We start from the raw sequence: 19166 nt of genomic DNA on the forward strand, positions 1-19166 counted from the left end.
TTCCAAGTCCTCTTGATTTTCTAAGTTTGCAAGCGATTCTTCAGTGTCTTTTATGCTACTCCGTAAATATCTGACAAAGAAATCCTCTGATTCTTCATTATTTACCTTTTCCTGCCCCTCCTCCTGCTCTGCTGTTTCTTGCCTTTCTTTGCATACTTTTGGATGTGCAGTACTTGTATGTTCAGGTACTTTATTACTTCCATAGCACGTGTTTTCACAAATGTTTGATGCAGTTCTATCCTGTGGGGATTTTCCACCATCATCTCCAGGCTGTCTCTGCTGCTGGTTTAATCCACTATTTCCTAGCTGGCCACTGGCAGTTTCTGTAGTGCCAGCACAGCTTTTTGACCTGAGTAAATGTCTGTCAGCTTGTATATTTTCATCTTTAGAAATCAAATCAGGAGGCATGTAATCAGCATCTGTTAAAACGAAGGTGTCTACCATTGGCTCACCAGAGTGTTCTACTCCAGGCTCCTCAGCTGTGTCTTCTATTTTTGCCACATCCTTAGAGAGCTGTGTTTCTCTCTGCTGCAAACTGTTGTTATCTTTAACGGCATCCCCAGATGATAAACAGTCAGAACAAGGCCTGCCCACTGTCCCTGTGGGCTGGGTGTGGGGCTCCAGTGTTGAATCAGCACTGCAGTGCTGCTCCTCCATGTGGTTCTCCCCTGCAGCTACCGGAAGACTCACTGCCTCTGTAAGCCTATCAGTTTTGCTTTCATACACGGAGCTCTCACTCATCTCTCTCTCTCTCTGGTGATTTTCTTTCTTTGGTCCAGTGCCAGGCCAAGTTTCAGTACCTAAATGCAATAGGAAGACACTTCCAGTATTTTAAAATGATTTAACACATCAGCACAGTGGGAAAAAGGTATACTGAGACTTGATAGCATTGTACACTACTACTATAAAATGAATTCTGATATAGGTGGTTCTACTCCAGTTAGAATAAAGCATCATAAATTAAACACACACTTCTAAGTTAAGCACATGCTTAAATTATTTGCTAAAAAGGGACTGGGTTAAAGTAAAGCATATATTTAACTGTTTTACTCAACAAGGGTCTAATTTCCTTCTCAAACATATTTCATACACAGAACTAAATGTAGCCTGGGGGGAGGGGAAGAGATACAGTATCAGAATTACAGAAGAAAATTGTTTTCTGATGCCACTAGAAGGGGGTAACTAGGAGATAGTTTATTGCATATAATCCACCCTCATCACTGTAATATCTAGGTGCATTTTACCCTAGTTTAAAAAGACAGATATTACAGTACTTTCATAAATCTCTTTTCCTTGAATATTTAACTTATTCATTAAATATTAAATAAAATATTTGATTACAGGTAACAACATTTACAGCACAAAAATGTTGCTTTTTTGATTCCTGTGCAGTTTGATGTTTAGAATTGTTTAACCTTATTGATGACCAGTATGATTTTTATATAAAAACAAATCCACTTTGAATTTAGCAAATTTTTCTACTCTTTTTTTTTTTCAATCCAAGATACCAACGGAGAGCTTTCTAAAATGTATTTCAACTCTTCTAATCTTTATGTTAGAGAGAAGTAGAAAAACACTTTTACACAAATAATGTGAGTTCAAGAAGATCCAAATCTGTAAGCAACTTTGGTGAGGAAATAGTAGTAAGGTTTGTTTTCTTTTATAGGCAAGCAATTTACTAATGATACGTTTCTAACAGAGTAGGAATTTAAGATATAGCATGTTTTCAATGTCAAAAATATGATCAGAGATTGGCCTTAAGTGGAACCTCAGATCCAAACATCATCCCCCGGTTTGAGAGAGATGGAAGAGAGTATCTGGGATTCAAATGCCAAAACAAGGTCTATGTAAAAGAACTCCCAAGAGAAAGTAAAAAATTCTGCAGCATTCAATCTAAATTATCAGAGCGCTAAGATTGTGCTTTAGTTAGAGTTGAGATCTGAATCCGAGCCTAAATCTAAACAGGATCCAAACACTGCCTCCTTTGTCTATTTCTAAAAATTATGAGAAACAGTCATGTTTATACGTCTTAAAACAAGAAAAGATTGTGTTAACAACTGCTGAACATCCTACTATTTTAGGAGTTAATGAAATACAAGCTAAAAATAGACGGTAAGATTAGAAATCATATGCAAAACCACACAATCTACTTCAAGATGAAGAAAAATCAGAACAATGTTAATAGATGAAAGGGAAGCAGAGAAGGTAACCCAAAAGGGATAATTAAGAAGAAATGGGTATGAGATAGGAATGGTTTTGAAAATTAAGCACAAAAGACTGCATAGGTCAGGGAATTTGTAATGGGATACTAAGCCCTCCATGCACAGGTCACCAGTTCAAATACAGCCCAGACTGTTAGTAGCAGGATGTTGTAACCATCTGTCTATTTTTTCCAGCAGATACATCCACATTACAATAGGCATGTTTGCTGACAATCTGGAGAGCAACGCCAAAGATTAACTGGATACAGAAATTAAATTACCTAAGAGATTGCACTTTGAGGTTACGGTTGTAAGGAAGGGGGTGCATCTACATGACATACTACAGTGCAGTAGCAACAAGCTACTGTGCAATAGCTTGTTGCTATCGTGCAGTAGCGCTGCGAGGTACTAACTGTGCGGTGACATCACTGAGCAGTAGTAATGAGCTCATTGCTACTGTGCAGTAGCACTGGGGAAAAATGTGCAGCAACAGTACCAAGCAGTAATGCCATTTATGCATAAGCAAGTCCTAAATGACTGTACAGTAACAACTACAGTCTGTCACATGTGTAGATGCGGCCACAGGCATGTCTATTTGGGAGGCTCATACTGTTCTTTGTGGCAAGTGTACCAGAGACAGGGGACTTTTAGTGTCTAGTGCTTGCCATGAATACCACATTTACCCAAATGCAGACAAGGTTTTTTCCCCCATAGGGAAAAAAGCCCCCCAGCTTACATTCATATACAAGGAAACCTCATTAAATAGAGTGTCTATCATTGAACTGCTGCCAAACGCAGCATGTGCTCAGTAATGGAAACCAACTATGAAACTGATTAAATGCTGCCAACACTGAGCATGAGGGCAGATTCGACCCCACCAGATTTATTTTCCCTGCTATAGCAGTGGGAGCAGGACAAATTACAGGCAAACCTCCCATAATTATATTCTATACTTGGAAAATCATAACAAATTTATAAATTTTCTATATAGAGAATCTAATTATTGAGGGGTCATATTCGGGGTCGTCTTGATATCTGAATAAATATGGGATTTCAAAAGCAACAAGAGGCTCAATGTTGAGTGCACAACTCAGTAAATCCTAAAGGGGATTATTTTTCAGAGGTGCTGAAGACCTGCTCTCTAACAATGGGGCCTACTTATCGTTTTTCACATTGCGTGCCAAAACTGGGATGATTGGCTGAAATGATCTAGTTGGGGCTGGTCTTGCTTTGAGCAGGGGTTGGACTAGATGACCTCCTGAGGTCCCTTCCAACCCTCATTTTCTATGATTCTATAAAAAACCCAAAGCATCCAAAATTACAATTTGTTTAAATCGGCCTTACATGCCTCATTGGTTCTCACGATATGCCTTACCCATTTCATTCTCTGCATTCTGACCTTGTTCAAGACATCAGGTCTTTTGTAAACTATAAGCTACCTTGAGAATATTTATTACTCTAGTGGCTCATGGGAAGTCACAGTATTATCTTGTTCATTGTTGTTTGTTCAAGGTAGTTTGCTAAAGTGGTGCCTTGTGACATTCTGCCAGCTGAGGTTTTGCAAACAATTTTTTTCACCTAGGACCAGACCTTTACTAGGTTCAGGAATCTGGGAGTTGAATTGTTTCTCTTGCACCTCAAGGTAGACATTTATTTAAAGAGAGCCTTAACAAAAGGCCGACATCATTGCAGAGCCACTGGCAGGAATATTTGAACACTCGTGGCGCACGAGCCAAGTCCCGGAGGACTGGAAAAGGGCCAATGTGGTCCCCATTTTCAAGAAGGGGAGGAAGGAGGACCCGGGCAACTATAGGCCAGTCAGTCCCACCTCCATCCTTGGCAAAGTCTTTGAAAAAATTAACAAGGCTCACATTTGCGAGAGCCCGGCAGGACAAGTTATGCTGAGGGGAAACCAGCACGGGTTCATGGCAGGCAGATCATGCCTGACCAATCTAGTCTCTTTTTATGACCAGGTTACGAAACGCCTGGACACAGGAGGAGGGGTGGATGTCGTATACTTAGACTTCAGGAAGGCCTTCGATACGGTATCCCACCCCATACTGGCGAACAAGTTAAGAGGCTGTGACTTGGATGACTACACAGTCCGGTGGGTGGCGAATTGGCTAGAGGGTCGCACCCAGAGAGTCGTGGTGGATGGGTCGGTTTTGACCTGGAAGGGTGTGGGCAGTGGGGTCCCGCAGGGCTCGGTCCTGGGACTGATACTCTTTAATGTCTTCATCAGCGACTTGGACGAGGGAGTGAAATGTACTCTGTCCAAGTTTGCAGATGACACAAAGCTATGGGGAGAAGTGGATACGCCGGGGGGGAGGGAACAGCTGCAAGCAGACCTGGACAGGTTAGACAAGTGGGCAGAAAACAACAGAATGCAGTTCAACAAGGAGAAATGCAAAGTGCTGCACCTAGGGAGGAAAAATGTCCAGCACACCTACAGCCTAGGGAATGACCTGCTGGGTGGCATGGAAGTGGAAAGGGATCTTGGAGTCCTAGTGGACTCTAAGATGAACATGAGTCCTGGCATCAAAAAATCTATTAGTGGGAGGGGGCGAAGCAGCATACCACTCACAACCTTTGTTAAGTAGTGGAGTTAAAGCCAATTCATCACATCCTCAGTAGTCTCACTGTGGCTGGAGTATTAATCTGCTTTTCCTAAGCAAAATCCCTAGGGGCAGATAAGGATAAATTCTCCTTGGGACCAACTATCATCAGAGGTACAAATCTCATTCCCCTGTGTGTTGAACCTTCAATGACCGAGCCAATTGACACATTTTAGATCAGTGGGGACCAACTTTTTTTTTTGGAAGGTGTGCCACAAATTAGCCCTGCACCCTTAAAGAGTACCACTACAATCCCTTTCCTCTGCCCACTGGTTTCTGCTGTGTTCCCTGTCTGTTATGCTGTTCTTCTGGTTGCTCCCCCGTGCTCCCTGCCACATGTACTGTTCTTTCTGCTTCCTGCCCTATCTGCCACTGTGCCACCTGTTTTATCCCTTTTCTGCCACATGCCATACACAGAGGATGCCCACGCTACTTGGGGCACACATACTACAGGTTGGCCACCCATGGTTTTTTTTTTAATGTTGCCACTGGAGTATAAAATGTTACCAGCAATATGTGACTAAGATTTTATGTATGCACACCCCCATTACAGGCAGCTAAATGTCATTTACTCTACGGCCATTTTCAAGCCACCCAGAGCTTGCTCGCTCACTCTCTCTTTCTTTTCCCTTCCCTCCCGTTACTGTCAGTCGCATTCCTCTAGAAGGCAATCAGATGAAGCTAACCAACAGTTTTTCCCAGACAGACTAAGAAAAATAGATGCCAGGGTGTTCTTTTGCTCTTTGATTTCTGAACCCTTTATGCTTACATACTTTGCTTTCAAGCTTCTGTTTGTAACAACTAGGACTAGAAACTTACTTTTTAAAATGGAAACAGATTCTCAAGTAATGGCCTGACTCCAGAAGCTGGGGCTTTAAGAAATACACCAAAGATTGCAAGATGCATGGCAAAAGCCTAACAGTTGGTTTCTACTCCATCTTTGTGAATAACCTTCAATGCCCCAGGTGGTGGTAGAAACAGTATTGAGAAAAAAAGATAACTGTCTGTTTGGTGGTGGTAGTAGTGGAAGGGGCTGAATGAAAGGAGGAAAGAAGAATTTTTGTGTGTGGAAAATCAATGGTTCCATGTCACTACTACCTCCTAGTGCCTGCACCCCCTACTTCTGCTATCTGCTTGGTGATTCCAATTACCACTGGAAAGAGAAAAAGATATACGTTTAGACCATTTTTAACTGTCACCATCTCCCTTGGAAAGGAATAAAAAATTTTCATGCACAACGGACAAAAATATGTTGGGGCTAAATCAGCTACAAACTCTCCCCGACTCTGTTCCCGTATAATACCATTTTCTCGGAGGTGTTCAAACACAGCAGTGGTATTCTCCAGAAAGGAGAAGTTAAGAGGATACAGGTTACTGGTTAGCAACCTAAATGAATATGCCGAGTCATTTTCCTTCAAGATTCCAAAAGGAGGATTACTTTATTATTCTACACTGGGATGGAAAATGCAGCTTTGCTCTGAATTCGTACATTATACATCATAAAAAGAAATGGATCATTTAAATAATTAACTACATGTAATGGCTACAACTTAGAATATGTATAATAAGACTTTCTGTTAGCCTGATATTTTATATATGAGTGGATCTGGAATTTTCCTGAAAGGCTGATGCTAATATGAAGTGTTGTATACTACAAATACATTTTTACCTTATATAACCCATTTAAAAGTAACTTATGGTGGGTGAAGAGAGTAAGTATGAAGTATGTTAGTTAATATGAAGACTATTACAACTGTATGTTAGATAGAAATACTCTGTGAATATTAATCTATTATGAAAAATGACAGCATTTGCAAAAATTAATTCTTATTCTTTTGCGTCTGTTAGAATCCAATCCAAATACTGCAGCTCCTAACACAACAGCTGCACAATACTATCAGGAGTAAAAAACATATATGTATGCAGCAAACACACCTGAATCGCAAGCAGCAGCACCTCTTTCCTGTAAATCTTCTGATTCCATTAGCTGGACAAAACAACTGCCTCCCTCAGACTTTTCTGCTGTTATTAGCTGAAAAACAGAACAACAATTCCTGCAGCTATGGACTTAAACTCTAATTCTGCAATTATTTGAGAAGTCCACGCTGCACCCATTTTCCCAATTGCTCTACGAGAAGTATATCCAAGTAAACTAACAATTTCTATTAAGATATTCTTTAATTGCAATAGCAATATTAAGGTAAATATAATTTCTTACCTTGTGTGTGGAGGCAAGTGGCCTGCAGCAATAAAGAAAATAAGAATAAATTAACCACTCTTAGTAGCCATGTTCTTTACAACAAATCGCACCAAAACTATTGCTGAAACCATATAATACCTTTCGTGTGCTCTAATATTAGCATGGAACATTTCCAACATAGAAACTTTATCTGAGCACTAACATAGTTTAAAGTACATAGTTGTATCATATGCTACCATCACTAAAAGGCCAATTATCACAGAGTTTACTGCACCTAATTGAGAAGTCAGTTAAAATGAACTTTAAAATCATACTTTTATCTGAAAATGTATTACTGACTACCATTAAAAATAATAGGTACTATAACTATATGTATATACATACATATACATATTAATCCTCCCTGGATATTTATTTTGGCACAGATTTTTGTAGATCTCACTCATATACAAGTCCCACTGAATTCAGTGAGACCCAGACCTGGCACAGCACCTTATTGTGCATAATCAATGTTTTCTGTTTGAGCCCTTTTACACAAAAATAATGGAACCAGAATTTTATTAACTGATTTAAAAAATGTAAAATCTGGTAGAGGGAAACTGCAGGTGGACAGTCCTTAAGGGTATTTGCTTCACTTAAAAAATTACTTTACATCTAACTTCACAGTATGCCTTTGCATATTTTTTGCATGAAAAGTAGAAACGAGCTATTCTTAAAAAAAAAAAAAAAAGTGTCTGGTATGGGCCACGAGGAACATATAATAAATTATTTTTAGAAAATAGTCACACATTTATGCTTTCAATTGAAAAACAAATAGCTTGAGTATTCAAAAATACTGAATTTGATGACACCAAAATTTGGGGGGAGGTGAGCACGCTAGCAGGGAGAGAGAGATTGCAGAAGGATCTGGATAGGTTACAGGGGTGGGCAGACAGGAACAGGATGCGTTTCAATACGGACAAGTGCAGGGTGCTGCACTTGGGTAGTAGGAACCAGCAGCACACTTATACGATGGGGAGCTCCCTACTTGAGAGCACGGAGGTGGAAAGGGATCTTGGTGTCATTATTGACTCCAAGATGAACATGGGCCGACAATGCGAGGTCATGGTTGGCAGGGCTAACCGGACCTTGTTGTGCATCCACAGGTGCATCTCGAGTAGAGCCAGGGAGGTGATCCTCCCCCTCTATGCGACGCTGGTCAGGCCGCAGCTGGAGTATTGTGTCCAGTTCTGTGCGCCCCATTTCAGGAGGGATGTGGACAACATGGAGAGGGTCCAGAGGAGGGCCACCCACATGATCCGGGGACAACAGGGCAGACCCTACAGTGAGAGACTGCGGGACTTGAACCTATTCAGCCTCCACAAGAGAAGGCTGAGGGGGGACCTGGTGACCGTCTATAAACTCACTAGGGGGAACCAGAAGGGTTTGGGGGAGACGCTGTTTCCCCTAGCCCCTGCTGGCATAACAAGGAGTAATGGGCACAAGTTGATGGAGAGGAGGTACAGATTGGACATCCGAAAAAACTACTTCACAGTTAGGGCGGCTAGGAGCTGGAACCAACTTCCAAGGGAGGTGGTGCTGGCCCCTACCCTGGGGATCTTTAAGAAGAGGCTGGATACTTACCTGGCTGGACTCATTTGAGTCCCGTTTTTGTTTTTAGGGTGAGTGGTTTTGTTTGTGTTTTTTTTTTTTTGGGTTGTTCTCCCGCCCTGGCGGGGGGGCGGGCTAGAAGATCTATTAGGTCCCTTCCGACCCTGAAACTATGAAACTATGAAACTATGAAAAAGGAAAAACAAAGGAAAAAAATGCTTTAGATCATTGTCACCAGCTTCAATCCCTAGAAAACTATGGAACAATTATCGAAGGAAAGAATCTTTCAACAGCTAAAGAATTTTGAGATCAAAAACAACACCACAGGATTGTAAGAGGTAATGTCAACTCTATGTCAATCCTAATTTTGGTCAAATTACATAATTAGAAGAAGTAAAGCGAGGACATGTGGAAGAAATTTCAAGGAGAAAAATTAGTTAGAACAAGCCGAGCATTCTAAGCCTATGTTATAGCTAGAAAATATGGGTTTAATTTTGCATGCAATAAGATATATTTAAAGGGGAATTTGGAGAGAGAAGTGTCACTATCTTCAAATCCTGGAGTAGTAAGCAAGCTGTCACTACAGTCATGAGGCTGTAGTTGCCTCTGTTGCATTAGCTGGGTTTCAGGTTTATGCTTCTCATTGGATCTGTATCAAGGGAACTCAGGCTATGAGCAACAAAATGTTTCTCCTGTCAGTCATACAAACTCAAGCTGGCCTTTAATAGTCAAGCTGTGTTTTTCCTTTTTATGCATCTTAACCCGTGAAAATTTCTGCATAGTGAATTATGCCTTCAATGATGTGAATGAGAGCAGAAAGAAGCAGGAGGCTCCATGTTCCTGCTTGATCAATACAAGCAAAAGTAGCTTTTGCATTTGCATCACTAGTCTGCCTTACGCTTGAGCAGAATGAAGCAAAATATTCTGCGTTTCAGTCACATTATACTAGCTCTTCATGATCTACAGTACCTGACTTTGGCTTCTAGAGTGAAGCTTTATAGAGTTTTACTAGTCAGTACCAGCACTGTAATGGCCTTGAATCAAGCTAAGAGCACCTCTTTGACATATAATGAGATACCACAGTTGAGATCTGTAGAGGTGTCTGAGCTGCAACTCTTGAGCATCAAAGAAAGGAAATACTCTCATTAGAAAAGGGTAGCCCCCAGTTTAACACAGCTCAAATATATTTATCTTCAGGTCAAAATGCAAGAGGTACACCGTAAGATTTTTGAGGATGATATTTAGTGATGGTGGACCATTTATTTAAATTATATTTGTAATGCATGATTCATTTAATTTCTAACTTATTTATGGTGTGACTGCTGTTTCCCTTCTCTTTACAGATACTGGGTTTTAATCTCTCTAGCAAATGTGTGTCTTTACAAGGCAAGTAACAGCTGCTTCCTTGGTGGCGTTCAATCACATCAAATTGCTGTCAAGTTTCAGTAGGGCACTTGTCAACAAATGTTCTTCATCGTCTGCAGCAGCAATGTGAGTTGTAATGTCAGGCCCATCCATAAAAAGTGGCTTCTGTTGGTCAGTTTGGAACTCATTCAGCAGTACTCACTGACGACGGAGAAGGTCAAATTGAGAAGGTGAATTCTAGACTGGCAACAAGGAGCTTGTTTCTCATGGTTGTAAACTGTTCCACTTGTCAGCATGCTACCTTGGTACAACATGTTGGACCCCAGGGTAGTCTCAGCAATAAATGAACTGCAAGTGAGTTGAAAAGCTGTGTGTATAGTAGCAAATTAGGAGATGTAAAGGTGGAGTAGCAAATGTGGAGATGAAAAGGTGCTTAACACTGATAACCACAGCAGTGGAGATAAGATGGAGGAACACTGCTAATACAATGCACATAGTAGAATGTATGTGTACGTATGTATGTATGTGTGGTGAACAACGCCAGACTGGCACACAGTATTCTGCAACTGAGGAGCAGATGGCAAGTGAGGATATTTAGAGTGTGCGAGTGTAAGCACTCCACTTGAGCCAGGTAATTTATCCAGAAGGTTATTGGGTGTTTTAACTTCAGGAGCTGTTTTTTTTAAGTGCTTATGAAAGGTCAAAGTTTGATACTAGATCTAGTGTTGCAACAACAAAAACCATATGTGGCTCACCCCAAGTTATGCTCATTCAGAGTTGTACTCAATTCACAGGCAGCGGAAGCACTGTGCAAGTGGAATCCAGCCTGGCCACGCCAGCACTCCAGATGGTATCTAGTTTGGAGAACAATTGAGTGTGTGTACGGATGTTGTGTTGCAGCTGTTATGGTCCAATTGTGAACTCATTTTGATCCATTTGTGTCAGCCGGATACAATTTTTTTTTTGAGGCGGGGGAGGGAGGTGGGCATGGGGTGGGCAATTTCAAACTTAAAAGTAAGAAGCAACTATACGAGTACTATACTTACTCTTGATGTGATGTACAAAGTTTAGCAAGCTTTTCTAACTCTTCATTGCTAAGTCCTTTAGCTGAATTCCTCAGCGTTGTAACTGTCCTAGGCACAGCTGTTTTCCACTTCATTTCTAAATTAAACCACAAATATTTTTATTCAAAGTGTTACCAAATTTCCAGTTTTTTAGACAAACAATGGGAGCTAAACAGACTAACATGGAAAAACATGATCAAGTCTAATTTTGTTTTTATTAATAAAATAATCTATTCTATGAATGCCCTACGATCTTGAAGCACACATTAATTAAAAGGATATCATTATAACGAGGCAAGTTTTACTGTTTTCAGTTTGAGAAACAAATTACTCTGGACTTGCCAAAGACTATATGGACTAATGCCTTAAAGGCATCCAAAGTAAATACAAAACCTAACCATCATAGATCATTCAAAGTATGAAAACTAACCTGGGTAAATAAAGAACAATCCCCCAAATGAGCCTTTTCTTCACAAAGAAGGCAAGAGAAAAATTTGAGGAAAGAAGAATTTTCTCATGATGTGGTCTAAAAGGCCCTGGTAAAAAAACTACTTTTGTTACCACAGGCTTGGCTGGAAATGTTTGTTCTGTTATTTAGGTTGGAGACATGAAAGCTTTGCACAAATGGTAATTTCTTTCCCTGGTTGCAGAACAGACTGTACTTACCCCATTGCTCCTGTATAAAAGAAAGATTTGCAAGTAGCTGTTCATGATATAGTCTTTCAAGCTGAATGAATTTCATTGCCTTCTCATCTGAATGCAAGGTTAAAGAGAAATTAACATCGACAGAGATGGACATGTTGAGATTTAGTTATAATTGACACTATATTCAAAGGATTAAATCTATAATTACATGGTTGAAACTTGATATGCAAATACCAAAATGGATGTGAGCATTTAAATGATTAGCACCTTGATTTCTGTATTATGAAGGAAAATATACTGAATAAACGAAATAAAAATAATAGAGCTGGAAAAAGTTCCTAAGAGAATCTACCACATTAACCTTTATTACATGGTTACTTCTTCCCAGATACACTGAGGATAATGTATTTAATTAGTTCTGGGTTGCCAAGGATATGTACACAATCTATTTCTACTTATTTCTGCTTATTAAAAACCCATCACCTTCACCAAAACATGTAAGATGAGAGCTATTACACTAAGAAAGAACCATCAAGAGATATTTAGGTTCTTTTTTTTTCCTGCCTAAATTTTAAACTCTTTAGATGAGGCTGAATTTACCCCAGTAAGCCCTAAGCACACTACAACAGTTTTAAAAATAATAATACAAGAGCACTGGAGACAATGAACCCTTTCCTGAATAACACATCTTCACCAAAAACTGTATATGGGGATAGACAGATATACCAATTGCATCAACACCAAAGGATACCAATATAAACTGTTGCAATATAACTTTTACCGATGATGATTCTGTACAGCAAAACAGCTCTTAGTTTCATTCAAGGTCAAAGTCCGTTATTTAGCTAATTTATATTGCTACAAGCTCTGTAAATGTAACAGTTACAGCCAAACACTGGATGCATACTCTTCAGTGGCAGCTCCCCCTTCACTCTTAAAGCAGCTTAAAGGTTTGTTTGTTCATATTTTTTAACAAAACACAAGTGTGTAACTTTCAAACATTTTGATTTTCTTCTCAGGGCAGGAGTTGTTTCTAATTTACTATCTGTACCGCTGCAGTGGTGAAAAAAGCCAAAAGTAAAACTTTACCACATGGTCTATCTCTTGGGAGGGAAAAGAAGAGAAGGGAAAGAAAGGGAAATGAGAACAAAAGCAACAACAGCTATATTAATTTATATTTATCTAGAAATACAATGTGGTTTCCTGAGCAACCATAAGTGTTGGCAAAATTTGACTCTCGTTTTCATAAGAGTGGTCAGAGCCAATGACATTAAAATTATATTACTTCAACTTAAAAAGGAGTTTCATAAGTTTTCAAACATCTTTAAGAAGGTGTTTGGGAAAACTGCATTAACTTTTTTCCTAATTTTCTGTGAAATATTTATTTGATTATTTTTATCTTTCTCCCTGTAATGTTCTTTTTTTCCTGCTCCATAGGACCATCAATGTATTTGCAAGTACATGCTAAAAGCTGTGCATCTTCTACTAATTCTTGTCCTGTAAAGCACTACCAAAATAGTAAATTTAGATATGCTATTTTAAGGCACTTTTAGCCAAGTGTTTAGACATCCTGCAACATATTGGAAATTAAAGCAGGTGAATCAGTTTCTCAGTAAATATAGAGACAAAACATTATTCATACGAATCAACATGCTAGAGTAATCACTACAAAGACACAAATAGTACTTGTTATTACATATAGCATGACCTGTAAACAAACACAATTATTACTGAACATGGATCAGGACAAATCTCCCAACTGGATCATAGGCAGGCACAAAAGGGAAACCAGCCCACCAACTGTTAGCACCAACTTAGCGACAGGACACTTGAAGGGGCTGGATGGGTTTAAGTCAGCAGGCCTGGATGATCTTCATCCAAGGGTGCTGAAGGAATTGGCCAGTGTCATAGCAGAGCTACTGGCACAGCTGTTTGAGCACTCTTGGTGCTCAGGTCAGGTCCCAGAGGACTGGAAAAGGGCTAATGTGGTCCCTATTTTCAAGAAGGGGAGGACGGAGAATCTGGGTGACTATAGACTGGCTAGTCTCACCTCTATACTCAGGAAAACCTTATTAAGGATCACATTTGCGAGAGTCCAGCAGGGAAAACAATACTAAAGGGCAACCAGCACGGATTCATAGCAGGTAGATCCTGCCCGACTAACCTTGTTTTTTTTTTATGACCAGGTCACAAAATGTTTAGATGCAGGAATCAAGGTAGATGTCATCTACTTAGATTTTAAGAAAGCCTTCGATATGGTATCTCATCCTATTCTCACAGATAAACTGAGTGGCTGCGACGTAGAATATATGGTCAATAGGCTTAGGGGTCGCATCCAGAGAGTGGTGGTAGATGGGTCGGTATCGACCTGTAAAAAATATTGGTAGTGGAGTCCCATAGGGCTTGGCTCTTGGACCTATGCTGTTCAATGTCTTCATCAGTGACTTGGATGAGGGTGTGGAAAGCACTCTGTCCATATTCACAGATGATACCAAATTATAAGGTAAAGTTAACACACTAGAGGGTAGGGAATGAATCCAGGTGAATCAGGACAGGGAAAAGTAAGCAGAACAGAATAGGATGCAGTTCAACAAGGACAAGTGCAAGGTGCTGCACCTAGGGAGAAGGAATCACCAGCACACTTACAGGCTGGGGGGTTGACCTTTTCATTAGCACAGCAGTGGAAAAGGATCTTGGGAGTCATTGCTGACACCAAGATGAACATGATTTGTCAACGTGATGCAGCAATCAGTAAAGCTAACTACACTTTATCGTACATTAGCAGGTGCATGACAAACAGGTCCAGGGAGGTGATACTTTCCCCTCTATGCAGCACTGGTCAGGCCGTGATTGGAGTACTGCATCCAGTTTTGGGTGCCACACTTCAAGAAGGATGTGGACAACTTTGAGAGGGTTCAGAGGAGGGCCACTCATATGGTTAGGGGCCTGCAGGCAAAGCCCTATGAGGAGAGATTGAGGGCCCTGGATCTCTTCAGCCTCCACAAGAGAAGGCTAAGATGTGATCTTGTGGCTGCCTACAAATTCATTGGGGGGGCAGCAGCAAAGAATAAGAGATGCTCTTTTTACCAAGGCACCCCTTGGAGTAACTAGGAACAACTGCCACAAACTGATGGAGAGTAGATTTAGGTTAGACATCAGGAAGAACTTATGGTAAGGGTTGCCAGAATATGAAATGGGCTTCCAAGGGAGGTGGTGCTCTCCCCTACCTTGGGGGTCTTTAAGAGGAGGCTAGATATGTACCTGACTGGGGTCGTCTGACACCAGCGCTCTTTCGGCAGGGGGTTGGACTCAATGATCTGCTAAGGTCCCTTTCGACCCAAACATCTATGAATGCTATGGAATTAATATTCCTTGCCCTTTATAAATCTGTCATTAAGGAAGAGACTATGGACTATAGCAATAGGCTTAATAGATCATGCCCACTGGTTTATTTAATCTGATATCTTATCTCCAGTGATTATCAATATACCTGTAATATTTTTCAGAGGAAGGATCAGAATTTCTATTAGGAATAATAATGCATTAATATATCACCAGATGCATTCTCTCCCAATCTCAACAAACTAACAGCAAGCACAAGTATAAAAACTGGTATCTCTTATACTAACTATAATAAATATTTATATTTTGAAATAATTTAAGTGCTTAATCCTGTTCTAAGTCACACTGGGCACATCTAAATGTGCAATTCATTCACAGCAATAAATTCCAGCACATATCGCACCAGTTTAGTGCTCCCAGGCACTGCATTTGAACATCTGCCTGGGACTGCAGCATGTTGCACCAGGTCAGAGCAGCCCTGGCTGGCAGAGGGCCTGAGGTGTCAGCTTGCCAGTCCGAGGCTGATCCAACCCAGCTCAACATGCTATGGAAGGGCTGGCTAGGGCATGAGGGTGCTCAAGTATCGGGCTAGCCGGCAAGCAGCTTCTGTACTGAAGTACCCTCATGCCCCAGCCAGGCCTGTCAGCATCTATACGTGCATTGTTGTGCATTAAAAAAAACTCTGCAGAAGGATAGTACTTGTATTTATTTCAGCGGAGTTTATTAGTTTACTGCAGCCTAATAGAGTCGCATGTATAGACACTGAGATGTTTACTGTGGAGCTAATTAGGCAGCTCTGCAGTAAATGTCTTGTGTAGATGCACCCAATGAGTTCTTCTCCTCAGTGTCTTATGTAATTGAGCTCCATACATTTACTCGAAAAAAAACCCAAAACAACATACCTTACAATTAAAACATTCTTCCAGTATGAAACATGGTGACTATAAGCCTACATGGGACTTTCCCTATACTGTTTATCATTTTATGTATTGTATCTTAATGGAGTTTCCACCTAAATGTCTCTACTCTTTTAACCTCATCTATTAAAAAAATACTTTTGTGCCTCTAATTTTTGTTCCACTTTCTATACTTTCTTTTTAGATAATATTCCTTTTTGAGATGGGAAGAAATTCAGTCCCTCTGGTGGTACCCATTCTCTTTTACATGATGACTTTACAGCAGTTTCAAATTACCCTCAGGGCCTGCGGCCCCCCCATCTGGCACCTCAGAGACGGCCACCCAGACGGAGCCCGTGGTTCTGAGCTCCAAGCAGATGGAGACTATGGTTCCAGGCTCCACGCAGATGGAGCCCCTGGCTCTCAGCTGCGGGGGCTGCCTGTTGCTTTTTCAGGCTCTGGGCCCCATCAGCATGCCCATTTCCCCTTGTGGGGTCTGCTCCCTACTGGGGTCTCTGGTGCGCCAGCTGGAGGAGCTCCAGGCCACAGTCCAGAGACTGTGCGCCATCAGGGACTGTGAGCAGGAGATAGACTCCTACTGCCAGGCCCTTCTCCCCCGGGAGGCAGAGGGTAGACCACGGTCTCCCTCCAGGACAAGGGAGGACTCGGGGACCTCCCTTACTGTCCAGCCCAGGGCTTGGACCAAAGTGGCGAGGGGCCCCAAGTCTCGCCGCACCAAGGCCCCTGCCCCGCTGGAGCTTTGCAACAGGTACAAACCTCTTGCAGCCCCAGCAGAGCCTGCTGAGTTGCCAGCTTCCGCAGGCAACACAGATGACCCTGTAGCTACTGCCCCCGCTCTCCCTAAGACCAAACGCAAAGTGTTTGTTGTGGGAGACTCCATCCTGATGGGGACTGAGGAGGTAATCTGCCGCCCCAACCCCTTAGCCCGGGAAGTTTGCTGCTTCCCGGAAGCCCACATCTGAGACATTGCGGAGAAGATCCCTAAACTCCTCCAGCCCACTGACCACTATCCCATGCTCCTCATCCATGTGGGCACCAATGACATGGCTCGGAGTGCTCCCAGCCGGGTCATGAGGCGCTACGGGGATTTGGGTGCGGGGCTAAAGGGTGTGGGGGCATATGTGGTGTTTCCTTTGATCCTCCCAGTCTCGGGCTATGGGATGAGGAGGGAGAGGAGGATCCAGGTAGTCAACCAAAGACTGCGGCGCTGGTGTCATCGGGAAGGCTTTCGCTTCCATGACCACAGTCTGCTCTTTGGAGAGAGAGGCAGCTAGCTGCTGGGAAGGGACGGCCTCCACCTCTCTCCGTTGGAGAGGAGGCTCTTCTCAGCCAGACTGGCTGACCTGCTCCACCAGGCTTTAAACTAAGCCCGCCGGGGGATGGGGGCACTTACGCCACTGCTGGCCCACTGAGCGGCCCTTGCAAAGCCAGCAGGCCAAGGCATATAAGGGATCCCACCCCAGCCCCAGCCCTGGAACAAAATGTAGGCAGGGCAAGGGCCCCTAAGGGGACACTTGCGTGCCTATACACAAATGCCAGGAGCCTGGGGAATATACAGGAGGAACTTGTTCTCCTGCTAAATGCAAATAGCTATGATGTCATTGGGATAACGGAGACCTGGTGGGACTCCACCCATGACTGGACCATGGGTATAGACAGCTATACCCTGTACAGGAGGGACTGAGTGGACAAAAGGGGTGGGGGTGTAGCTCTCTATGTCAAGAAAAGCTACTCGTCCCTGCAAGCCGACACTGGCACCCATGATGGACGACTTGAGACCCTCTGGGTTAAAATCCGTGGGGAACACAGCACAGGGAATACTATGGTGGGGGTCTACTACAGACCCCCTACCCAGAGTCAAGACCTTGATGAGGAGTTCACCAGGGAATTGGCTGAGGCCGCACGATCCCAGTGTATGGTTGTCATGGGAGACTTTAACTACCCAGACATCTCATGGAAGGAGCGCTCAGCCAAATCCGAGTGGTCGCAAAGCTCTCTCTCATGTGTGGATGACCTCTATCTGACGCAAGAAGTCTATGGGCCGACAAGAGGTAAAGCGCTCCTTGACCTCGTACTGGCAACTGGGGATGACCTAATCAGCGGCCTAATGATCGAAGGGAAGCTGGGTGACAGTGACCATAAGTTGATCACCTTCACCATCTGCTGCAGAGCTGGCAAGTCAGTCAGTAATACAGAAGTCCTCGACTTCAGGAAAGCTGACTTTGACAAGCTAAGGAGGCTTGTCAGAGAGGCCCTAAAAGGCCACAACCCAATGGTGAGGGGAGTTCAGGACGAGTGGTTGCTCCTCAAGGGAGCAATCCTAGATGCGCAAGCAAAGTCCATCCCATCTCGGAGGAAAGGCAGCAAAAGGTCACAGCAGCCCCCTTGGCTCTCCAGGGAACTGGCGGACCTCCTACGTCTTAAAAGGAAGACCTACAAAGGACGGAGGACTGGAACCACCACCAAGGAGGAATACTCTGCTCTGGTCTGGACCTGCAGAGAGCAAATCAGGAAAGCCAAGGCTGTGATGGAACTCAAGCTAGCTACAAATATCAAGGACAATAAAAAGTCCTTTTTTAGATATGTGGGGAGCCAGAGGAAAAGCAAGGGCAACATTGGACCCCTGCTAAACCAGATGGGGCAACTGACAACTGATTCCCAGGAAAAAGCGAACTTGCTAAATGGGTACTTTGTGTCAGTTTTTCACCAGTCCCATGGGATAGCCCTACCCACTATGGGTCAGGGAGGCCCAGGTGAGGGAGATTCCTCGCCCTCCATCGAAGCTGACCTCGTGAAGGAACACCTTGACAGGCTGGATACTTTCAAGTCAGCCGGCCCTGATGGGTTACACCCAAGGGTACTCAGGGAGCTGGCGAGCATCATAGCTCAGCCCCTGGCACAGATCTTTGAGAACTCCTGGCGCTCTGGTGAAGTGCCCGATGATTGGAAGAGGTCCAATGTCGTGCCTATCTTCAAGAAAGGGAGGAAAGTAGATCTGACTAACTACAGGCCCATCAGCCTGACCTCTATCCTGGGGAAGGTTTTGGAAAAGATTATCAAAGAGGCCATCCTTAACAGACTAGCTGAAGGCAATATCCTGAGGGATACCCAGCATGGGTTTGTTGCGGGTAGGTCTTGCCTGACCAAGCCCATTTCCTTTTATGAGCAGGTGACTTATCACCTGGACAAGGGGGAAGAGATTGACATTGTATATCTTGACTTTAAAA

The 19166-nt window shown here is 42.7% G+C and overlaps 1 protein-coding gene across 1 annotated transcript in view; it reads right to left on the reverse strand.

Annotated features, from left to right (window-relative positions):
• The window catches only part of CNST (consortin, connexin sorting protein), a 115398-nt gene that overhangs the window by 30035 nt on the left and 66197 nt on the right, over positions 1–19166 (reverse strand). Inside the window, 5 exon segments of the mRNA XM_025205140.1 lie at positions 1–800; positions 6752–6848; positions 7035–7056; positions 11018–11132; positions 11702–11788. The exon segment at positions 1–800 is cut by the window's left edge and continues 27 nt beyond it. Of these exon segments, the coding sequence (XP_025060925.1) occupies positions 1–800; positions 6752–6848; positions 7035–7056; positions 11018–11132; positions 11702–11788 (1121 nt within the window).

This window comes from Alligator sinensis, unplaced genomic scaffold (assembly GCF_000455745.1).
Source record: "Alligator sinensis unplaced genomic scaffold, ASM45574v1 scaffold284_1, whole genome shotgun sequence".
Classification (NCBI taxonomy): Eukaryota; Metazoa; Chordata; order Crocodylia; family Alligatoridae; genus Alligator; species Alligator sinensis.